At 39.9% G+C, this 26,215-nt stretch overlaps 1 protein-coding gene across 1 annotated transcript in view; it reads right to left on the bottom strand.

Annotated features, from left to right (window-relative positions):
• Positions 1–26,215, bottom strand: part of LOC132400744 (CUB and sushi domain-containing protein 1-like) — a 2,029,389-nt gene that overhangs the window by 59,052 nt on the left and 1,944,122 nt on the right. Inside the window, exons 57-59 of the mRNA XM_059982042.1 lie at positions 17,591–17,773; positions 12,984–13,160; positions 9,226–9,405 (exon numbers count right to left, since the gene is read on the bottom strand). Of these exons, the coding sequence (XP_059838025.1) occupies positions 9,226–9,405; positions 12,984–13,160; positions 17,591–17,773 (540 nt within the window). The remainder of the gene's footprint in view (positions 1–9,225; positions 9,406–12,983; positions 13,161–17,590; positions 17,774–26,215) is intronic.

The following is a 26,215-nucleotide window of genomic DNA, read 5'->3' as shown; positions in this document are numbered from 1 at the left end:
AAACTCCTCACAGACAACGGTGGAATTGCAACAGGGTCGCTGGCTCTGTAAAGTGTTACACTAAACTTTATGCTATTCTGCCATCCTAATATTCTTCTCAATATTCAAAATCTTTTTTAATCTTATTATCCAGCATAAAATATCTAATTTCTACAAGCAACTGAGGAGACAAACAAATCTCTAAAGTTATCTGTGATGGTGATTATACAAGAACATGTTAAATTTCTGCGGTGCTTTTGTTCCAGAATATTCTGTGCAAATTGTATTTGGAGCATCATAGAATCATGAAAGCACAGGAATAGGCCCTTCAACCCACCTAGTCCATGCCGAATGGTCATTATACTGTTACCATAGTAATAACCAAAGCACTATAACAACATGTATTTGATTATGCTAAACATCTTAATTTAGTTGACCTGAACTTTGATTATATTTGCTGTTGGTTCCATATTGGACTACAATGGTGGTCTTCTTTGCACATCAGCTTATCTCTGACTTCCTCACATTGTATGAGAGATGTCAGAGATGAAATAAAGGATCTGATCCCTCACGTCACAACTGGACGCAGCACCAGATGTTGGAATGTCTTCAGCTACAGGACTGAATCATCCACCAGGCATAGCTGCTGTGCATAGGAGTGCCACACTCATCTGAAGATGGGTGTGTTCACTTTGCAGGCAGCAAGGTAATGTAATGGTTAACAAAACACTTTACAGTGTCAGCGATCAGAGTTCAAACAATGCACTTCACTGTATATTTTGTTGCTTTGAAGTACATTTGACAAATAAAGCTCATCTAATCTTTGATTAGAAAGGAGGATACAGGGAAGCTTCAGTCCTGATGAATGGTCTCAGCCCAAAATATTGACTGTTTATTCCTTTCTATAGATGCTGCCTTAACTGCTGTTTTCCTTCAGCATTCTGTGTTCATTACTCAGGATTTCCAGCATCTGCAGAATCTCTAATGGTACTAGTAAACTTATTATACAGGTACACATAAACACTCTCCCACATTCAATTATTCTTATTGAACATGTCCTACTTCCTGTCTGACTGCTCAGTGTGTGCGTTCCATTCATCACCATTCAGACAAGTCATCTGTGTTAGGAATCACTCACCTCTGCTAAGTGGCTGAAATTAACTCATTTCTCTTCAAATGCACTTTTCAATGACAGCTTCCATCCTACTATCATCAGACTCTTGAACGGACCTCTCATACTTCAAAAGGTGAATCTCTCTCTCTCAGACTACCTCATTGCAGCCTTTGTACCTTATTTATAACTATAAACCTTCATTCTGTTTTCGTTAATACTCACTATCTTGACGTATTTGTGTATGAACGATCTGACTGAATAACACACAAAGAGCTTTTCATAGTACATATGACAATAATAAACCAATACCAAAGCCAAGTATTAAAACAGTACTATCAATCTCACATCCAACCATAAAAAGGCATATCAGCATTTCTACTTCATTAGGCGTTTGAGGAGACTTTGTCTGTAATCAAGGACCCTAACAAATTTCTATAAATGTAAGGTGGAGAACATTCTGACAGGTTGCATCACCATCTGGTATTGCACAGGCCTGTAAGAGGCTGCAAGGAATTGTAGACTCAGTCAGTTCCATCATGGATGCAACAAACCCCACTATCAAGGACACATTCAAGAGGCAACATCTTTCATTAAGTAGGGTAAAAGCTTTACAATTACAAATTAAGTGCTGGGGCTTTCTCATCCAAGTACCTACCCAAACTTCATTAAATGCCTCAGTTGAACTTGTACCCACCACTTATGCTGGCAAGTCGTTCCACAGTCACAATACCTACTGAGTGAAGACCCCTCAGATTCCCTTTATTTCACCTTTCACACTAAATCTTTGAACTCCAGTTCTAGTATAATCCAGTCTGAAGGGGAAAAAAGACTGCTTGCATTCACCCCTGGCTATACCATTCATAAGATTATAAAGACCATAAGATATAGGAACCAAATTAGGCCAATTAGTCAATCGAGACTGCTCCACCATTTCATCATGGCTGATCCATTTTCCTATCAGCCCCAATCTCCTGCTTTCTCCACATATCCCTTCACGCTCTCACTAATCAAGAATCTATCAACCTCTGCCTTAAATATACTCAATGACTTAGCCTTCACAGCCATCTGTGGCAACAAATTCCACAGATTCACCACCTTCTAACTAAAGAAATTCTTTCTCATCTCCATTCTAAATGGATATCCTTCTATTCTGAAGCTATGTCCTCTGGTCTTGGACTCCTCTCTCATAAGAAATATGCTTTTCACATTGACTCTGTTGAGGAAATTTGCAGATGCTGGAAATCCAAGCAACACACACAAAACACTGGAGGAACTCAGCAGTTCAAGCAATATCTATGGAAAAGGGTGTAGTCAACGTTTTGGGCCGAGACCCTTCATCAGGACTGAAGAGAAAAAGTTTTGAGGATTCAGGGTTAGAAGGTGGGGAGAGGGGAGGAAGGAACACAAGGTGATAGGTGAAGCCAGGAGGGGGGAGTGGTGATGTAAAGAGCAGGAAAGTTGATTGGTGTAAGTTTTACAGGGTAGGAAAAGTGGGGAACTGATAGGAGAGGACAGAAAGCCAAGGAAGAAAGAAAAGGGGGAGGAGCACCAGACAAAGATGATGGGCAGGTAAGGAGATAAGGTGGTGAGAGAGGGAAAAGGGAATGGGGAATGGTGAAGCAGTGGGGGGGGGGGCAGTGGATGGGTATTACCAGAAGTTCAAGAAATCAATGTTCAGGCTACCAAGATGGAATATAAGGTGCTGTTCCTTCAACCCGAGTGTGGCCTCTTCGCGACAGTAGAGGAAGCTATAGACTGACATGTCAGAACGGAATGGGAAGTGGAATTAAAATGGGTGGCAACTGGGAGATCCCACTTCTTCTGCTTTCAAGAATTTGATAGGATTCAATGAGATCCCCCCTCATTTTTCTGAAGTGCAGTGAGTACAGGCCCATAGCCATCAAACACTCCTTGTATGATAAGTGTTTAATCCTGGAATCATTTTCGTAAACCTCCTTTGAACTACCTCCTTTGAATGTCAGCCTATCCTTTCTGAGATAAGAGTCTCAAAACTGCTCACAATACTCCAAGTAAGGCCTCACCAGTGCTTTATAAAGCCTCAACATTACATCCTCACTTTTATATTCTAGTCCTCTCAAAACGAATGCCAACATTGCACTTGCCTTCCTGACCACTGTCTCAACCTACAAATTAACGTTCATAACAACAGCTCCATAAGGTGCAATGGATGCTGTCTACCTCAAAATAACTCCAAGAAAATATTTAAATTTAGGACAGCCAGATCCTTGTTTGTACTCGAGCCATTCAGCTGGACTCCCTCACTCAGCACTCCCAAGGACATCCTGTTTGTAGGTCAGATTACTCTTAGAGTATTGTGAGCAGTTTTAGGCCCCTTATCTAAGAAAGGATACACTGGCATTGGAGAAGGTCCATCAGAGGTTCATGCCAATAAACCTGGAAATAAAAGGACTAGCAAATGAAATACATTTGTTGTCTCTGAGTCTGTGCTTGCTGGAGTTTGGATGACTGAGGGGATGATATTGAAACCCATCAAATATTGAAAGGTATATGGACACGGAGAAGATGTCTCATATTGTGGGGAAGTCTAGGACCAGCCTCAGAATACAAAAGCATCTCTTTAACAGAGATGAGGAGGAGTTTCTTTAGCCAGCAGGTGGTGAATCTGTGGAATTCATTGCAATAAATGACTGCGGAGGCCAAGTCATTGGGTACATTTAAAGTGAAGCTTGCTAAGGTTCTTGATTAGTAAGGGCATCAAAGATTAAGGGGAGAAGGCAGGAGAATGGTGCTGGTAGAGACAATAAATCAGCCATGATGGAATGGCAGAGCAGACTTGATGGGCCAAATCACCTAATTCTGCTCCTGTGTCTTAACGTTCTTATTATTAATTAATGCTATTATATTCCACAATGACCAATCTACCGTATCCTGCTTTCTGACTGGTTTGTTAATTTATTGTTAAAAAAAAACAATCCTGAATATACTCTAAGAGCCGGTTCTCAAGGCTCATTAATTATCCAACTAATGTCACCTACAATTATTTCAATACGTTTCTTGTAAGCCTCCATTATTTGCTGACTTAAACTCTGAACTACCATATCTTGGATGACTGGTTTCTTTTCCCAGAGGGCATGCATTTAAGCTGAGACAGAGTATGTTCAAAGGAGATATGCAGGGCAAGACTTCTTTACATAAAGAGTAATGGGTGCCTAGAATGCATTACCGGAGTAGGAGGTGGAGGCAGATATGCTAGAGGTGCTTAAGAGGCTCTTAGAGAGGCAGATGAATGTGCAGGAATGGTGGAATATGGACATTGTATAGGCAGAAGGGATTAGTTCAGTTTGGCATTTAATAACTAGTTTAATTAGTTTAGTTCAACATCATAGGCCAAATGGCCTCATCCTGTGCTGAAAACACATACCCAGTGTTTCAGAATCAGCCTCTCAAACCCTTCGCTGCCAGACACTTGAAAGGTCCACAACCCACGAATGCTGCCAGACCATTCCTCTCATCCACTATCTACTTGTTTGTTTATTGTAACTTACTCTCCGTGGCCAATTTATTAGATACAGGAGTGGCATGCAGTGTGGTGTTCTGCTGCTGTAGCCCATCCAATTTAAGGATGAATGTGGTGACCATTCAGAGGTGCTCTTCTGCACATCACCATGGTAACACAGTTACTGTCATATTACATATGACATATTACTGTCATCCTCCTGTCAGCTTGAACCAATTTGGTCATCCTCCTCTGAGCTCTCATTGAGAAAATGTTTTAGCCCACAGAACTGCTGCTCAATGGATTTTTTTTTTGCTTTTCACACCTTTTTCTGTACAAAATGCTGGAGACTGATAACCCAGTCCTGATAAAGGGCAAAAATATGCTAGATATGCTGCTGGCCTGCTGGATTTCTCCAGCATTTTGTAGAGGCTGTTGTGCATAAAATCCCAGGAGATCAGTAGTCTTTGAGGTACCCAAACCATCCTGTTTGACACCAACAATCATTCCATGGTCAAAGTCACCATTTTGATGCTTGGTCTGAACATCAACTGAACATCTTGATTTTTTTCTGCATGTTTTTATGCATTGAGTTGTTGGCACATGATTGGCTGATTGGATATTTGCAGTTACAAGCAAGTGTACAGGTGCACCTAATAAAGTGGCCACAAAGTCCATGCTGGTTGCCTTTCTGGAGCAACAGGAAGTGTACACAGAATCACTGAAGGGCAAGCTAGTGTCTGTGATACACTGAGCTGTGCCAACAACTTTCTACAGTTTTTTGCTGTCCTGTGCTGTACCAACTAGAGATGTTTTCTATGGTGCATCAGTAAAAAAAATTCTTAAGATTCATCAGGGACCTGCCAAATTTCCTTAGATCCATGGATTAGCATTAGGTCAGATCTTAAATTTGACTATGATTTAATATTTCCCCAATCAGTAGATGAACTGGATCTTATAGATGGCGCAGAATGAGTCTAAGGGGTCTTAACTTATCTTTGAAATGGAATGTCCTAAAAGACTCATTGGAAGCATGTCCTTCCAAATTTAGAGTTTACATAAACTCTGACCCTCTCACACTCTCAGGCAAGTGAACAAGAACTATTCCAACACTATGAACTAACTCAGTACTTCTGTCTTCATTTGCCAAAAGTGGTGAAGTAAAATAAAAGAATCAAATGAAGACCACTCTGAATTTCAAAAGTATCCATTAACCAGATGCACAAATGTATCTAATAAAATTGCTACTGAGTGTACTTCAACCTCCGGTTCGTCATAACACTTGTAAAAGGGATGATCACTTGAGCAGAGCGTGGCCAGGCTGCAGATCATTGTAGAATAGTTTCAGTTAACTGCTTTACAAAGGGATATGACAAGCAGCAAATAAATCCCTGAATTTAATAACTTACCTCTATATCTTAACGGAGAGAAGGCAGATATCATCGCCATTTTACTTAGGGGTATGTATCTCTAATATGATAGTCAAACAAACCTACCCACGGACCTTACCTGCTGCATAAGTAATAACTTATTCACCGGTTTCTGGTTTATTCCATGAATACTGATTGGTCCTTACATTGTCAGTGAAATCTCTAAGTACTAATTCCACAATAACCCTGTCATATACCCAAGGACAGTCCTGCTGCTATCATCAAATCTGTAAATTTATGGCTCGTCAAAGTCCTCAAATAAATGAGAATTACAGATGCAATGTTTCTGGGGAGCAATGGAATTCACATCTACTTACCTGCCATTATATCTCTCTCAATCCATTCCCCGTCCAGAAAACCATCTAATTGTCTCCTAAACCCATTTAAGCTGCCTGCTTGAATATTGGTTCCCTAGCAACACATTCCACAGCATTAGTATATTACAAGTGAAAAATTCTATTTGGCATCTCTCCTTACTCTGGAACGACTAAATTTTAATTTGCTTTCCTTCGCATTTAACCTCTTTGACATGATAAGCAATGTGCAACAACCATCTCTTTCAGAATGCCAATTAGTTAACTTTGAAGTTCTTTCTCCCAAAAGTAAATAAGGCACAAGCTCTTTTATCATTTGTCGCAAGTCCCTGATGTAATGTTTCACTGGCTACCACCATTAACTTCTCATTAGCTGTGAAACAGAAAATCTAGGAGAGGAAAGGAAGGTCAGCAGTTGTTTGTATCCAGGCGCATAGAACTCAAACCAGGAATGTTAGTTGACATTGAAAAAGCCACTCATTGAGATTACATCTTGGCTTCCATTTCCCCTAGTTGATCTCTGCAAGTCAGATACTCTGCTTCACCTACAGGCATCATAGAGTCATAGAGCACAACAGCACAGAAACAGGCCCCTGAGCCTTCTCAGTCTGTGCTGAACTCTTATTCTGCCTTATCCCAATAATAAATAGTAGCCAATTCCAGTTAATTGGGATGCATTAGGACCCACACATTTTAGCCTAATTAAGCAGCTAGCCCAATTAGCAAACACGAGGAAATCTGCAGATGCTGGAAATTCAAGCAACACACACAAAATGCCGGTGGAACACAACAGGCCAGGCAGCATCTATAGGAAGTACAGTTGACGTTTTGGGTGGAGACTTCAATGAAGGGTTTCGGCCCAAAATGTCAACTGTACTTCTTCCTATTGATGCTGTCTGGCCTACTGCATTCCCCCAGCAATTTGTGTGTGTTACCCCAATTAGCTGAAGTTCCATGGAAGTAATTAAAAAGTTAAACAAAAGAAAAAAACTGAGTACAGTAATAAATTATGTATTTTAATTAAATACAGAACAAATTAGAACCTTACCAGCAGTTCTATAGCATTACAAAACTGTGAATTAGTTCCTAATAATTATCAATGGAGGAATTCACCCTTTCTACACAATGAAGAAAATCACAATCAGACCCCTATTGCAGATAACATACTGTCTTCATACAATGCTATCAGCAACTGGATCCTCCAAATCTTTATGTTCTTTGTAACATTCAAGAGGATTGTTAGTACCTTCAAATTATTCATAGTCCTAACTTGTTGAAGTAGTAAAATTGTTTCAATTACATTCCCAGCTGTTTTTGATATCTCCAAGCCTGAATTGTTGTAACTACAGTGAGTAAAACAGTTCAGAATTGTCTTATTGCTTATTTATCACCAATTATCAGTGACAAAATTCACTGCTTTTTGAACACAAGCACACACTATTTAGAAACTATTTGCTCCAAGCACAGTGTAGCATCTGCCAGCCATACAAGTGCATGACTGAGACTAGTTAGAACCTGTGCAGCAACAATCTCCTGACCGAAGCAATCAGCAGAGTATCCCAAACAAATGAAGAGGATCCTGGCAATTTTTTCCAACTTGTTTTTACTATTTTAAAGAGTTGTCCCAAATAAATGGCTGCCCTGATTAGCTGATGGCCCAATTCAATGAAATCCACTGAACTCCAAATTTGGTCTCACCAACATCTTATACAAATTATACACAACATCCGAACTCCTGAACTCAATACTCTGATTTATGAAGGCCAATGTACCAAAAGCTCTCTTTATGACCTTATCTAACTGAGACAGCACTTTAAAGGAATTATGGATCTATGTTCCCAGATCTCTCTGTTCTATTGCACTCCTCTGTGCCCTGTGTCACAGGTAGCTCACTGTGAAGGTCCTACCCTGATTTGTCCCCCCAAAGTGCAACACCTTTCATTTGCCTGTATTGAATTCAAAATGCCATTTTTCCACTTATTTTTCTAGCTGATCCAGATCCCTTTGCAAGCTTTGACAGCCTTCCTCACTGCCCATTATGCCCCAATTTTGGTGACATCCGCAAACGTGCTGATCCAGTTTACCACATTATCATCCAGATGGTTGATATATAACAAACGTCAATGGACCAAGAACCAATCAGTATGGCACACCACTAGTCAGAGGCTCCAGAGAGGCAACCAACTATTATCATTCACCGATTTCTCCCACAAAGCCTATGTCAAATCTACAAACTTCATCTTTAATGCAAAGTTACTGAATCTTCTTGACCAGCCTCCCATGAGGGACCTTATCAAAGGTTAATATGACCCTATCTACCTTTGACACCTCTTTCAAAGAATTATGGATTTATATTCCCAGATCCCTCTGCTCTACTGCCCTCCTCAATGCCTTAACGATCTCTATGTACATAGTGATCAATAGATAGTTAGACAAATCAACCTCATGCTCTGGGCAGCTTAACCTCAAAGTTAAAATTCAAAGTAAATTTATTATGAAAGTATGTATATGTTACCATACACTATGCCAATGAACAATCTCTTAAAGACATTTTCAAGAAAGTAAAGAAATACAATAAAATCTATGAATAAAACTATACATAAATAAAGACTCACAAACTGGCTGCTCAAATACACCAAGATTATGTGTACAATATAAATTATTGACACATATAGAACCAATGAATAGAGACTAACTAACTGTGCAGGTTAGAACATAGAACAGTGAATACTTCAGCACAGTACAGGCCCTTTGGCTCACCATGTTGTGTTGACCTTTTAACTTACTCTAAAATTAATCTAACCCTTGCCTTCTACATAGCCCTCCATTATTAATCATCCATGTGCAAAGAATGCTCCTATGTTTTTCACAATGTCCATTCGTGATGGATCAGGTGATTGCTGTTCATACCTTTACAGACCGGTTTGGTCTGATTCCAAGAACCATTCTTCATGCAGCGGAGAGTGGAAGATGAAGCAGTTTCCATCCAGAAGCCTGGATTGCACTGATATGTCACTGTCTTATTATAGGTGAAGTCATTTCCCAGATGAATGCTGTTAGCTAATGCACCTGGGTCACCACAGTCAATAACTGCAATTAATCACATCAGAAAAAAAGACAAAAATTAACAAATTACAACAACAGTCTTTTTTTCCTCATTAAAGACAATATGGTTTATATTTACTGTGCAATAAAATCACAAATGTAATGCTAGTGGATTAGAAGATAATGATTTCATGATTATTGTCTCATGAACAGGCTTCTCAAATTTCTTTCAGAACCTGATAAAGGGTCTTGGCATGAAACATTGACTGGTTATTCCCCTCTACAGATGCTACCTGACCTGCTGAGTTCCTCCAGACTTTTGTGTGTATTGCTCTGAGAATCTGGTTATCTGTAGACTCTCTTGTGTTTATAAGTCATTCCTCTTCCCCTACCTTTTTATTCTGACCTCTACTCCCTTCCTTTCCAGTTGTGAAGAAGGTTTTTGTTCCAAAACTTTGACCATTTATTCCTCTCCACAGATGCTGCCTGACCTGCTGAGTTCCTCCAGCCTTTTGTGTGTATTGATCTGGATTTCCAGCATCTGCAGAATCTCTGGTATTCAAGCATATACCAAGAGCAGCTTCTATCCCACTGTTATAAGACTATTGAATGAACTTCTTATACAATAAAGATGAATTCCTGATTTCACACTCTACCTTACCAAAGACCTTGCACCATATTATCTACTTCTTGGTAAGAATGACACTACACTCAGAGGACACATTATTGGATACACCTGTACTCCTGTTTATTCGTGCAAATAGCTGATCAGCCAGTCATGTGGCAACAACTCAATGCATAAAAGCATGAAGACATGGTCGGATGGTTCAGTTGTTGTTCAGACTAAATGTTAGATTTGTGAAGAAATGCGATCTAAGTGACTTTGATTGTGGATTGAATATTGGTTTGAGTATCGCAGGAACTGCTGATCTCCTGAGATTTTCACACACAAGAGGTTTTAGAGCTTACAGAGAATGGTGTGAAAGACAGTCTGTGGCATTTCTATGGATGAAAGCACATTGTTAACGACTGAGGTCAGATAATGGCCAGACATGTTCAAGCTGACAGGGAAGCAACAGTTACCATGCGTTACAACACTGGTATGCAGAACAGCATCTCTGAATGCACAGTGTGTCTCACCTTGAAGTGGATGGATTACAGCAGTAGAAGACTACATTTGGTTCCACTCCTGTACCTGATCTCTAATTGTATATGTTGTATTCAGTTAATGCTTTTTCCTTTGTACTATGTCTCAACATACTTATGTTTTGAAATGGTGTGAATGGGAGACATACAAAACAAAGTCTTTCACTGTATCTCAGTACATGTGACAATCATAGAGTGATTAGCAGTTGTTACTATTAGTTTTAATTAAATGAGGAAAGACTGCATTCATACAATAACCACAGTGTGCAGTCAATTGTCCCTATCTACCTCCCTGCCAAGCACCCAATGGGACCAACTGACAGGATGCTTCATGCAATCTTTCATTTTGTTTGTTCTCTGGAGTCTATGCTGCAAATTAAAATCATGATTTGAGAATTCTACAACAATGTTAAAACTCCATTATGAAACACTGGTTCTAAATACAAGGGAAGCTATGAAGCAAAGTTAAGGTTACCACTTCAAACTTCCAAATAATTACAAAACAGATGATGCAAGTTTAATCCTTGTTTTTCTTGAGGGTTATATCTCACTTAATTTAAATATTATGAATATATAATCAAAGTTCAAAGTAAATTTATTATTAAAGTACTTATGTGTCACCATATACTACCTCGAATTCATTTTTTTGCAGGTATTCTCAGTAGAACAAAGAAATACAATAGAATCAATGAAAAACAGCACACAAAGTTTGACAATCTTTGCAAGTAAATAAATAAATAAATAAATAAATAATTCTGAGAACACAAGTTGGACAACCCTTGAAAGTATGTCCATAGGTTGTGAAATCAGTTCAGCGTGGACTAAGGAAATGGCTACCTGAAAACACTTTGCTATCTTCTTTAGCCTTCTGTTTTGTGGGTATCATTTATTTTAATTTTCAGAGTGCTAGGAAGCTGCTTAGAGGAGCCCATGGCTGCTGATTGTTGGGACAAGGTTTGAGGAGTCAGGGTATTTATAAAGCTTTGAAATTTGCATCATTTGGCCTTTCCCAGTGATGAATGTGAACAAGCCATAGCCCTAACAAGCTAATTAAGGTCTGAGACCTTGGTTAAAGTTATCTGAGAACTCAAATCTCCTGGGGTGCCCAAACTTTTGCTTGGTGCTCCTTTTCTTTTTTTCACTCTAAAATTGCACAAAATAAAAAAAACACTTATCTTGCTTAAACTGTTAAAAAGCATGTTTCATCTTTAACTTTATGACCTTTGGAGATCAGTTCATCTTCTACTCACTTAACTATTCACAGTAACAGAAATTTTGACCAGGGATGCCCAAACCTTTGCATGCCACTGTATGTGGAAAGTTAAAATCACCTACTATCACAGCAATGTGTTTCTTGCAACAGTCATCAATCTCACTCCAAATTTGCTCCTGTAAATCCTGCAAACTGTTAGATAGTCAATATTATACATTAATCCCTTTAATATGGTCATACTTTTCTTATTCCTCAGTTCCACCCATATAGCCTGACCCACAAGCTCTACAGTTTGTCCTGACTGAGCACTGGCATGACATTTTCCCCGACTAGTCATGTCATCTCTCCATCCTTTAATTCCTCCTGTGCTATCACATCTAAATCCACGTAACCCCAGAACAATGAGTGGCCAGTCATGACTGTCCTACAACCAAATCACACTAATGGCTCCAATGTCATCATTCCACATGCTGATCCATGCCCTGAGCTCCGCTGCCTTTCCTGCAGTACACTTTGCATTGAAATATCCATTCATTGCTCAGAACATTAGTCCCGCCATGCTCAATCTTTTGCATCCTGCAGAAGGGTCTCGGCCCAAAACATAAATTGTACTCTTTTCCATAGATTCCGCCTAGCCTGCGAGTTCCTCCAGCATTTTTTCTGTGTTGTATGTAGGCTTAACAACATCTTTCTCCACAACCTCTACTCTATCACCTCTGGTGATCTGGTTCCCATCTGCCTGCAACTCTGGTTTAAATCCCCTGTGCAGCACAAACAACCCTCTCGCTAGGACATTAGACCCCTCCAGTTCAATTGCAAACTGAACTATATCTAGGTCCATATTAATGATATACATCACATATAATATGAATTATTTTATTAATCATGTATGATATATTTTCATATATGATGCTATTATTTTTCTGAAACATGTTCAGATACAATAATGCATAAATTTTAAAATGTACAGAATTTTATAAATATATATAAATTTAAAATATATGCATACATTATATGTGAATATATTTCAGAAAATAATAGAAATACTTCATATAAATATGAATAATAAAATTAGTAATAAAATAATAACAACAGTATTTATTTAAAAATAAGCAAACAAACAAATAAATAATGGTTGGAATGAGAAAAAAATATCAAACTTTGATCATGCTTCTAAGTTCATGGGGATAAAAGGAGGAATGAGGCAGGATGGGAGTGTGGGCATTTTTAATGTGTCTTATGCATTTTCATTTGCAGCGCCAACCTGTGCAATCAGGAGCTGATCCTGTCCACGTTCCATTCGCGGTACAGTGCCGTGTTGTGAGCCCAGATGTTTTATAACCTTCCCAGCAGGCATAGGTTATGGAGCTGGAGAAGAGAATACCGTCGCTGTAAACTATTCTCGCATTTTCTGGTGTGCCAGGATTCCCACATGACACAGCTACAACAGATGGAAGAAAGGTATTAGTATCCAGGCAGCAATGACATTGAGAGCACTTCAAGGTACAACCATGTCCTTTGGGAAGCTGCAACTTCAAAGATGATGCAGGTAAAACAATTTATCCTACACCTGTAGTGTTGAGAGCATCATTTAACAATTTAAAATATTGACAAAAATCTAATTTCTATTCATGAGCTGTTAGCTTCTCCATATGTTACCACCCCTCCAACAGATATTCTGAATGAACTATCCCTCAGTATGTAACTCTTCATTCATCTAATTTGAAATTCCTCCTTAGACACTTAGTGGCCACTTTATTAGGTATACCTGTACACCTGATTATTAATGGAAATATTTAATCAGCTGATCATGTCGCAGCAACTCAATGCAGAAAAGCATGCATGCAGACATGGTCAAGAAGTTCAGTTGTTGTTCAAACTAAACATTAAAGTGGGGAAGAAATGTAATCTAAGTGACTTTGACTGTGGAATGATTGTTGGTGCCAGGCGGGGTGGTTTAAGTATCTCTGACACTGCTAATCTCCTGGGACTTCCACGTTCAACAGTCTCTTGAGCTTACAGAAGATGGTACAAAATACAAACAAATATTTGGTGAAAGGCAGTTTTATGGGCAAAATCACCTTGTTAATGAGAGAGGTCAGAGGAGAATGGCTAGACTGGTTCTAGGCAACAGTAACTCAACCTTATGTTACAACAGTCGTGTGCAGAAAAGCATCTTTAAATTCATAAGATGTAGAACCTTGAAGTGGATGGGCTACAGCAGCTGAAGACCATAAACATACACTCAATGTCCACCTCATTCGATACGCGAAGTGCAAAAAAAAAAGCCACTGAGTGTATTATTGTATTTCTTTATTTTCCTGTGAGAAAATAAATCTCAGAGTAGTATATCTATTTATGACTTATGTGTACTTTGGTAATAATTTACTTTGGCTTTGACTATAGCCTTACTTTGACACTTACTCACTACATGCAACATACAGAAGGCTACTGATGCTGGTAACTGAAGCATGAATCGATCTGCTGAGAGACATATTAGCTTTGTTTGTTACATATATATCAAGCATACAGTGGAATCTATTGTTGAATTAGAGGGCAGTGAATATAAAAAAAAGGTTTTCTCTTCAGCAGCAGAAGCTGAGGGGAGGGTTGATAAAGGTTTATAAGATTATGAGTAGCACAGGTAGAACATGTGTGAACTGTCTAATACCAGCAGGCTTGTATTTAAGGGTGAGAAGGGGTAATTTCAAAAGGAGTGTGAGGGGCAAGTTATTTTACACAAAGAGTGGTGAATTCTGGAATGTGCTGCCTGGGGTGGTAATAGAGGCAGAAACATTAGGGAGCTTTAAGGTATGATTAGATAGGCACTTGAATTTGAGGAAAATAGAAGGATATTGTGTAAGAAGAAAAGATTAGTTTAGTTGGCCATTTGATTAGTAATTTAATTGGTTCGGCACAATGTTGAGGGTCTGTTCCTGTGCTGTAGTGTTCTGTGTTCTATGTCTGCATTAAATAAAATCAGCAATGATTGTGCTGAGCAGCTGAAGAGTTGCTATGTTTCTACAACCAACACAGTATGCCCACAAATCACTATTCCGAACCCGTCCGTCTGCTGCAGGAAATCAGCAGGTCCGGCAAGCAGCTGGAATGTTGGTTTCGGGGGGTGGGGGGGAGGGAATTGTTGGTATTAGAGATCAAAATCCACCATGTTGAGTTGCTACAGATTTCAGCACCTGTTGCCCTTTTAAAAACATATTCATTTACGGGATGTGGGCACTGTCAGCTAAGCCAGCATTTATTGAGAAGGTGATGATGAGCTGCCCTCTTGAACTGGTGCAGTCCCTGAGGTGAAGGTACACCCACAGTGCTGTTAGGGAGTGAATTCCATGATTTTGACCCAGCTACATTGGCTCAAGTCCTAAATCAGAATAACTACACATATCGGGGTGAAAAGGCCAAATGGTTCTATTTGCAACTCTGTTCCACTTGCATCCATGCTCAACTATGTTCCTCATCCAGAGCCAGCCATGCTTTATGAGTAATACAAACAAAATGTCAGGGAACTCAGCACGTCAGGCAGCATCTATGGAGAGGAAAGAACAGCTGATGCTCCAGGCCGAGACCCTTCATCAAGTCTGGAAAGGGAGGGGGAAGAATCCAGAATTAAAACTTGGGGGTAGGGGAAGGTGTACATTAGATGTTGACAGGCTGGGAGGTTATAGGTAGAAAATCTGATAAGAGAGGACAGTGGACCATGGGAGAAGGGGAAGGAGGAGAAGCACCAGGGAGGCTATAGACAAGTGGGGAGAAGAGGTAAGGAGGGCAGAGTCTGGAATTGAATAAGAGGGAATGGGAGGAGACAAACTACTGGGTTGGAGAAATCTATGTTCATTCCATCAGGTTGGAGGCTACCTAGACAGAATATGAATGGGTGCACCTCCAACCTGAGAATACCTTATGAGCTCTCCCTTCAGCAAGCATCAATTCATCTTCTATTCACATGGATCTTATTTAATGGAGCAAGGATAGAACACTACAGAATAGAATCAGATCCTTCAGCCCATCTCGCCCAAGCTGATCTATTATTCTGTCTCGTGCCATCAACCTGCACCTGCAACATAACCCTTCATGTCCCTCCCATCTATGTACCCATTCAAACTTCTCTTAGATATTGAAATTGAAACTGCATCCAACAGCTACACTGGCAGCTCGTTCCACACTCGCACTACCCTCTGAGTGAAAATCACCCCCTCATGTTCCACTTAAGCATTTCACCTTTCACCCTTAAATCATGACCTCTAGTTCTGGTCTCACCCAATCTCAGTGGAAAAAGACTGCTTGCATTTACCCTATCTATACCCTTCATAATTTTGCATCCCTCTTCTTTAAAAATCTTCAGTGACAATTTACATGGTGATTTTGACAAACAGCCACTTCCACACATCAGCAGGATCAAGAAGGTCTGTGATTTGATTTTGAATCTTTAATAATCTCAAACTACAAACAACCTCAACCTTTCATAATCCAGAGGTCTATGATACAAAACAATCCCAGATGGAACCATGGAGTTATATAGCAGAGAAATAGTCTCTTTGGCCCATCAGGTCAATGTGGAAGAAGATTGCCATCTCATCTTAGATTACCATCCTCACATTTACCCATATTTTGTTCACATCCCTCTAAACCTATCCTATTCATGTACCTTTCCAACCATCTTTTAAATTTTATTAATGTACTGTCTTGAAAACTTCCTCTGGCTGTTCATACCATAAACTGGTCACCCAACTCTGACCAGGTATGACCAATACAAAGGCTTAAAGGAAGAAGATTACAAAAGGATAACATAGTAACATACTGAGTGGTTGGTGCATCACTTTACAGTGCCAGTTTTCACCAGTCGGGGGTTCAATTCTTGCTTCTGCCTGCTCCTAATTCCTTATGTTCTTATCAACTTGTATATTCTCCCTGAAACCATGTGGGTTTCCTCTGGGTGCTCGGTTTGTTCCCATATTCCAAAGACATGCAGGAGGGTTAGTGAGTTGTGGGAAAGCCATTTACTGATTTCAAGATACAGCACGGAGCAGGCCCTTCCAGCCCAGCTGCCCACCTATTTAACTCTAGCCTGATGTTGTACTCTAGCCCCCATATATCATGGACTGTGTTGACTGTTGACGTAAATGACATTTCACTGGATGTTTTGATATACAAGTGGGAAATAAAGCTGTTCTTAAAAAGAATCAGTGACATTTCACATCAGCAGTATTACTGATTCCAAAGCCTATTTAAAATCTGTGTCAGTCCAATTGAAACTAAAATATATGTATGGGTAGGGTTAGTGAGTTGTGGGTATACTATGTTGGCCACTGAAGCATGGCAACTTTTGCAGGCTGCCTAGCATAATCCTTGCTGATTTGATTTGATGCCAACTATGCATTTCACTGTATGTTTCAATGTATATGTGATGAATAAAGATAATCTTTCTAAATCATCTTCTGAACACAGTATGCAAGTGTTGTGTAATAGTAATGTGCAAGTTGTAAATATTTTAAAATGTTCCTAATGTCTGTATTAACTATGCATGTAAATGAATCCTTATGCAAATAATTTCCCATGACATACAAATAGCTGATTTTGTGGACATTTGTTCAGTGGAGTCAGTTGTGTAATAGGCAATGACCCTGTTCCTAAAGATAAAAAATATGTTAAAGATTAAAGATTAGCTTTACTTATCACATGCACATCAACACATGTGCCACGTTTGCTCTTAAGGCCTGCTCTCTAATCCAGGCAATATCCTGGTACATCTCCTCTGCACCATCTCTAAAGCTTTCACATCCTATCTACAAAGTTTTCCTTTGATGATCTTGGGTTCAATTATTTTTTATTCATTTGTCTTACCACAATGCTTACCTTCACACACTGGTTGAACTCCTGACCAGGATCCATCTGGTTTACAGGATCGTTCCGAAGATCCTCTTAGTATATAACCAGCTTCACAGTTAAAGCGCAGGAGACTCCTTATCTTGAACTCATCGCCTAGTCTTGAACCATGAACTGGGATGCCAGGATCTCCACATAAACCAGCACTATCACCTATAAGGAAGCACAGATGGACACATTATTCAAACCAACAATATTGGTGAAGTTAACATTTTGATATCTTTCATGTTGGAGATAAAGCCAACATGTATTTGACTGACACTTTAATTTGACCATGGCCAAGATTCAAGGTGGCAGCTTCTGTTGACCAGTGTATTCAAACATGGTACAGAAACATAGCGCTTTGTGATGCCTGCATCTTGGGTTCAATTCCTGCTTCAGTCAGTAAGGAGTTTGCACATTCTCCTCATGACCACATGGGCTTCCTTCCGTGCTTTAGTATCCTTCCACATTCTAAAAATATATGTGTTAATTAGACACATGTGCTTAATAAGTTGGCACAGTCTCATTGGGCTGAAAGCACCTGTTACTGTGCTGTATCTCTAAATAAATAAATAAAAATAAACATGCTTCAAAGGCAACATGCAACTAAAGAAGTGCACTTTTAATAACTACGTTGAGTGCAGTCAAATGCAATAAGGAATGCTAAACCAGTCACAACATTCTGGAAAAGTCCAAAAGCCAGAAGATTGAAAATCCAAAGCAGAAAATGCTGGAAATACTCAGCAGATCAGGCAGCATCTGTGGGAGGAGAAGCAGTTAATATTGCAGGTCCCAGACCTTTTGTCAAATCACTGAAAGGGACAGAAACAAGATAGTTTTCATTTGGAGGAAGGTGGGAGAGGGTAGGTTAGAACTGGGGAAGTATTACTTGCAGGGTGAGAACAGATGAATTCATGAGGGCATTTTAACGTTCCTAATCCTGTACAGTTACAACAATCCCCATCACAAACTGAAGGAACAACACTCCATCTAAGAGAAGTGTGAATAAGTACATGGATTAGAGGGGTTGAAAGGTTATGGTCCAGGCATGGGTCAATGTGACAAGGCAGAATAATGGTTCAGCATGGATTAAATGGGCCAAAAGGCCTTTTTTGTACTGTATTGCTCTTTGAGTCTATGACTCCATCTTCTTTCTGGGCATATTGTAGTCTGTATGACTCTATCGAAAAGGCCATATCTTTATGTATTTTTATTTTTTTTAATTTTAGAGATACAGCATGGTAACAAACCCTTCCAGTCCAACAAATCTGTGCTGTCCATTTAATTCTATGTGACCAATTAACTCATCTGTATATCTTGGGAATGTGGTAGGAAACTGGAGGAGATCCACACAGTCATGGGTTAAACGTACAAACTACTTACAGACAGCGACAGGAATTGAACCTGGGTTACTGGTGCTGTCATAATTGCTTTGCTACCATGCTGCCCGAGTTCAGTCTTTCTTTCTGTCTGTATCAGAATCAACCATTTTAGTCTGTCATCATCTTGGCTAGGTTTTCACATTTTGTTTGTGTCATCCACAGCCTCATCAGTTATAAGGCTCTGTTCAAAGAAGCTTAATGTGCCTGTAACTGCCCCCATTAACCCATTTGATCTCACTCTATCAGAGATATTCCAGTTGTTATACCCATTCCTCCCCCACCTTCCTTGTTACAAAATATTCACAGAATCATAGAACACTATAGCTCATGAGCCGACTATTCAGCCCATCTCGTCCATGCCGATCTATTAATCTGCCTCGTCCTATTGACTCGCACCTGGATACAACCCTCTAAACACCTCCTACTCAAATTTCTCTTAAAAGTTGAAATCAAACTTGCATCCAATACTTCCACTGGCAGCTCTTCCCACACTTTCAGCACCCTCTGAGTGAAGATGTTCTCCCTCATCTTCCCCTAAAACATTTCATCTTTCACCCTTAACACATGACCTCTAGTTCTAGTCCCACTCAACCATAGTGGAAAAATTCTGCTTGCATTTACCCTATCTAAACCCCTCATAACTTTGTATACTTCTATCAATCTAATTTGATATTGCAAATCCAATATCTTAACTCTCACCCCTCAACAGATACTGCCTGTCCTGCTGAGTGTTCCCAGCATTTTCTGATGTTGCACTAGTCAAACACCTCCTCATCATGAGTAAACATTAAGCACTGTTTTCAATTCCCTCTGTTAGAGGAGAAGGATTTTCTTTGCCATAAATAAAAAAAGTATAAACTCAGTGAAATATATTGCCTTAATAATTTTGGCACATACAGAACAAAGAAATTATTCATGCCACAATTTCCTCATTAAATTCTATGCAAGGAATCTGTAATACAAAACTGTGTAGAACCATTAAATTAGATGGATATTAATTTATTCACCACTTAAGGTCCCATGTCTCTGAAGCTGCTTTCTAAAAGACACAGAAACATATTTTTCAAAATATAACAAACAAAACCACTTTGAAATTGTGCCTTTCTGCAGAAAATTAAATACACACAATGGTTAAATACAGAAGCAAAACTTAGGTTGAATCCTTTATCACTGACCACCCATAGAATGCAACTGAAAGCCCGAGAACAGTAACACCAAATGTTCTTATAAAGCATTTTGAGGATCATCTGGAAGGTTGGATGCCCTGACAAAAGCACACTGGAGGAGGCCAACACGAACAGCATCTCCAGCATGATAGAACAACACCAACTCCGATGGATTGGTCATATCATCCGGATGCCTCACTCACATCTCCTCAAACGGATTCTTTACTCGCAGTTGAAGAAAGGTCAGTGAGCCCCTGGTGGGCAATGGAAGCACTTCAAAGATAACATCAAAATCAGCCTCCAGTAAGTTATATTACATCTAAAAACTGGGAAGACTTAACAGCCAATAGATGCACCTGGAGGAAATCTGTTCAAGATTGAGCTGTGCATCATGCGCATGACCTTCGCTGTGCCGCAGCTGCGAAGGGGGAGAATGAAGAACCACTAACCACAGTCACCACTTACTCTTGCCCACACTGCACCAGAATATGTGGATTGTTGATTGGTCTCTACAGCCACCAATAGACAAACCCTTAGGAAAAGATCATACTTGACCCAAGTAATTGCACCACTGTCAGTGGACACATAATACTCATTATGCCATAATCTTTGTTTTCTCTCATTAGAAGTCTTCCCATTTATCGTGACCTATCACACATAAAGCCCAGGCCTGGACAGAAAGAAAAGCAATTAAAATCCTGAACAGATAACATTTGTTCCTCAAATTGCATTAGGTGCCATACTCCTTGTGCATTATTTCAAAGTCTGAATCAATAGTAAGATAGAAAATTAAATTTAAGATTTGGCCAACATTTTGTAAGAATCCCAGCAGTGCTTTGAAGCATGATGATAAATGTGTATAAATTAAACCGGGCACCACAGTAGCATAACTGTCTGTGAGGAATTTGTATGTTTTCCCCATGTACAGTGTGGGTTTCCTCCCAGTGCTCCAGCTTCCTGCCATGGTCCAAAGATGTATCTGTTAGTAGATTAACTTGTCATTGTAAATTGCCCTCGACTGGTCTAGGGTTAAACAGATGGCTTGCTGATCAGTGCTCATTCCACATTCATAACACCCTCTGAGGGAAATAGTTTCCCACCCGCCAGCCACGTATATATAGTGTGGTGCTTTGGGGGCAAGGGGTTAGTTGATAGCCTGCTCCAGAATTCCTAGTAATCAGCACTACTTATTGTTCTTGTTTTAAAATACTTTTCTGGCATTATGGTGAAATTTTCAAGTTTATTTACTGTTACATTTCATCTTGGGTTATACAGTTATTCACATGTGTGTTTGTGGGTCACCCTGACTAAGCGGGGTGTGTGATCACCACCTCCGGCATTTGTATGTGACTGAGTGGGTTCTCTCCCTGGGTCATAGCCCCTGGTCTGCTTTGTGCTTGTCGCAATAAAAATGCCAGTTGAAAAAAATAAAGATGTCAGTTGAGATAAACAAGCTTTTCTCACCTGTTATCATAGGCAGAATGTTTGTCACAATATATTTTGGCTGCTTAAGCATTTCAATGATTAGATACAGTTATATGTAAAAATCTCTTTATTGCATACCACGTGATACATGTGCTTCAGGTAAACATCTGTATTTTCGGACTCCCTTGAATTTCTTGAATTAGTTTAGTATTCTGAAGTTACAAAAAAAACTTATAATTTTGTGAACATGAGGAAATCTGCAGATGCTAGAAATACAAGCAACACACACAAAATGCTGGTGGAACGCAGCAGGCCAGGCAGCATCTATAGGGAGAAGCACTGTCGACGTTTCGGGCTGAGACGCTTTGTCACGCTGCCTGGCCTGCTGCGTTCCACCAGCATTTTGTGTGTGTTGCTTATAATTTTGTATACCTCTATGAAATCCACCCCCCCCATTCCACTCCTGGGAATAATGTCCTAACCTATTCAACCTTCGGTGTGTGTGAGTGGGCAGGTGGGAAAGTGGAGTAGGGGCTGGTTTCTTTTGTTGTTGCTGCTTGTGTTATTCTGCTTATCTCACGGGTTTGTTACGTTGGCGCCAGATGTGTGGTAAAATTTGCAGACCTTCCCCCAGCATATCCTTAGGTTGTGTTGGTTGATAACTGAAAAGGCACACTTCACTGTGATAAATAAATCTGAATCTCAATGGGCATAACTCAGTTCCTCAAGTCCTGGCACCATCTGTATAAATCACTGCAGGACTGTTCTTCCTCGAGTTTAGAAGAAAGAAGTGGACCTCACTGAAACCTGTAAGAATATCGAAAAGTCCAGATAGAATGGATGAGGGGAGGGTGTTTCATATTGTGGGGGTGGGGGGATGGTTAGGACCAGAGGTCAGAGTCTCTGAATAAAAGGACAGAATTGAGGAGAAATTTCTTTAGCCAGAGGGTGCTGAATCTGTGGAATTCATCATCACTGACAGCTGTGGAGGCTAAGTCACTGAGTTCATTTAAAGTGGATGTTGATAGTTTCTTGATTAGTAAGGTCGCAAAATGTTACAGGAAGAAGGCAGGACAAGGGGGTTGAGGAGGAATATAAATCAGCAATGATGGAATGGTAGAGCAGACTCGATAGGCTGAATGGTCTAATTCTGCTCCGCTGTCTGATGGTCTATGGTTTAAATTGTGTTTTAGTCAAACAGAATTCTGTGATCATCAAAAATTTATTGGATTTGCTGTCATCTTGTAATCTATGTGGTCAGCTTTCCTTTCTCTTGTTGACAGTAAGCTAAAAGAAGCCGTGACTGCTTCCAGCCCCAGCATACACCGAAGCATTGCCACTATGACCTTGGATTTTATTGGCTCAGCACTTTACATCTTGCCCTGACATACCCTTACATGCAGTGGCCCACTGAGATTCAGGAATCTGATTGTTCCCCAGCACCTGGAATGAACTCTGCCCCCCTGCTGAGAGACCTTCTTCACTCCTACACCCTCCCCCCCCTCGCAATTTGTCCATCTGTCCGTAATTTCTGTTTGTTCTCCCAGTCAGGCTGTATTCTCAGCTAGGGCCTACTGAAACCCTGGAAACAGCCCTGAATTGTGAAAATGACTTTCAAATTCTGAAACTGAAGAAAGATTATAGAATCTGAAGGCAGAATACTGGGTTAATGGCAGGAATATTAGCAGTGTGGAGGAACAGAGGGATCTTGGGGTTTTCGTTCTTAGATACCTCAAAGTCGTGAGATTGAGTTCAAGAACTGTTGATAATGTTGTAGTTCTAAAATACTCTAGGTGAGGAGGAGTGATAGATGGATAAGGGTGGGAATGATGTCAGAAAATGGAATTCAGTGCCACTCTCTTTCCTGGCTCGGAAAAAGGGTCCCAGACTTGAAGCAATTACTGTTTCTCTTTTTATAGAGGATCTTTGAAATAAGAATCTCTCAGCAGCCAGCCATTTCAATTCCACTTCTCGTACTCACAGTGACATGTCTGTCCAGAGCCTGCTCCACTTCCTATGCTCAAAAGTACCTCATGATGTTGTGGCGACCTTTTAACCTATTCTAACATCAATCTTATACTTCCCTCCTACATAGCCATCCATTCTTCTACCATCCATGTGCCTAAGAGTTTTTTTTAAATGCCCCAATGTATCTGCCTCTACATCCACCTGTACCAGCACATTCCACACACTCACACCTCTCTGTGTAAAAAACCTACCTCTTCCATCCCCATACTTTCTTCCACTCATCTTAAATTTTATGCCCCCCCCCCATATACTAGCCATTTCTACCTAAAGAAAATGTCACCAACTATCCATTCAATTTTTACCTCCTATCATAGACACAAGAGATTCGGTAGATGCTGAAAACCCGGAGCAATACATACACAGATGCTGAAGGAACTCAACAGGTCAGGCAGCATACATGAAGAGGAGTAAGTAATTGATATTGCGGGCTGAGATCCTTCATCAATGCATGTGTTATGCCTTTTATTATCTCATCATCCTTCACTCCAAAGAGAAAAGCCCTAACTTACTCAACCTTTTCTCATAAGGTATGCTTTCTAATTCTTACAGCATCCTGGTCAATCTCAAAAGCTTCAACATCCTTCCAATACAGAGGTAACCTTAACTGATTACAATATTCCATGATCTGTCTAATCAGAGTTTTATGGAGCTGCAACATAAAGCATAGCTCTTGAACACACGCTTCCATTTCAACTGCTTTAATCATAACTTTGACCTGAAATGGAGCTCTGTGTCTTTCTACTTGTCCCTCTTTCTCAAATACTTCAAAATTCAAAATTGAAAGTATATCATCAAAGTCTATATTTTATTTTTATTTAGAGATAACACATGGTAATAGGCCCTTCTGGCCCAATGAGTCTATGCTGTCCCATTACACCCATATGACCAATGAACCTACCGACACATACGCCTTTAGAATGTGGGAGGAAACTGGAGAAAAGTCACTCGGTCACTGGGAGAATATACAAACTCCTTGTGGAGAGTGGAGGGAACTGAGCCCAGGAGGCTAGCGCTGTAAAACATTGCTCTTATTGCTATGCGATTGCACCGCCCCAAGTACAACCATACGGTTCCCACAATTGAAATATCTCATACCAGAGGGGATGCATTGAAGGTAAGAGGAGGTAAGTTCAAAGGAGGTGTGAAGGGCAAGGTTTTCACACATAGAGAGGTGGACGTCTGGGCTAGTGGTAGAAGTAGATACAGTAGGGACTTTTAAGAGGTGTTTGAATAGACTTATGAGTGTGAGGAAAATGGAAGGATGTGGATATTGTGTAGGCAGAGTTAGTTTGCCCATTTGATTACCAATTTAATTTGAATGGCACATCATTGTGGGCACAACTATGTTCTATATACTACCCTGAGAATTATTTTCTTTGCAACCAAATTTATTATGCCTATAACCTCAACCGCTCAAGGCCTTGTGACTTTCTTTTTATTCTAATCTGAAGTGGCTACTCATGGTTATTGTTCACTGGCCCCATTAACAGCACATTGGGTGTTTGATGTTTATTTTGAATGGGTTCCATGGTGTTTCTTTGTTTCATGGCTGCCTGTGGAAGGATGAATCTTGTGGTTGGTTACTGTATACAATCAGTATACAATAATAAATGTATTTTGAATATTTGAATCTTTAAATATTTCTGTTAGCTTGGACCAGTCTGGCCATTCCCCTCTGACCTCTTTCATTAACAAGGCATTTTCTTCCACAGAACTACCACTCACTGGATGTTTTTTTTTGTTTTTGCATGATTCTCTCTAAACTCTAGAAACTGTTGCGTGTGAAAATCCCAGGAGGTCAGCACTCTATCTGGTGTTCCATGATCAAAGCCACTTAGATCACATTTCATCCTCATTCTGATGTTCCGTCTGAACAACAACTGAACCTCTTGACCAGGTAGTCATATTTTTATGCATCGAGTTGTTGGCATGGATATTTGCATTAACAAGCAGGTGTACAGGTGAACCAAAGAAAGTGGCCACTGAGTGTACATCAGCATTTCTTTTCTTGCTGATTAACTTAAGAGTCATAAAATCATGACTGCACAGAAACAAGCTCTTCTGTGCAACTGCTCTATGCTGACCAAGGTTTCCATTCGCCCACATTTGGCCCATATCCCTCTCAAACTTTCCTGTCCATGAACATGCATAAGTACCTTTTATTTGTGCAAATATCTACTTCACAACTATTCCTGGATTCAATGTTTGCTAAATTTGTTAAACTACCCTCCAGTGTTCACTCAGTGGAAGACACACTGGACCAGGACAACATCCCATGCACCATTAATGCCAGTCAGGGACTTGGACTATATTATTTTTTTGGTAACTGGATGTTTTTCTGCTATAATAGCCATGTGTGTTCAATATATGATGTGCTGTGGGCTTTGCACCTTGGCTCCAGAGGAATGGTGTTTTATTTGGCTATATTCATGAATGGTTGAATGATAATTAAACTTGAACTTCAATATTGCTACAAATATCTTACAAGAATAAACTGCAAAATGCCTTTCCAGTCTTATGTTCACTGTCAATGTGATAAGCAGTATTTTAATACATTCTTTACAACCAATAGGATTATTGCCATCAAGGTGGCCGCCAGACATAATACACTA

Source organism: Hypanus sabinus, chromosome 10 (genome assembly GCF_030144855.1).
Source record: "Hypanus sabinus isolate sHypSab1 chromosome 10, sHypSab1.hap1, whole genome shotgun sequence".
In the NCBI taxonomy this organism is placed as follows: Eukaryota; Metazoa; Chordata; class Chondrichthyes; order Myliobatiformes; family Dasyatidae; genus Hypanus; species Hypanus sabinus.
The sequence above is the reverse complement of the archived record's forward strand: the minus strand, read 5'-3'. Positions and strand labels throughout refer to the sequence as shown.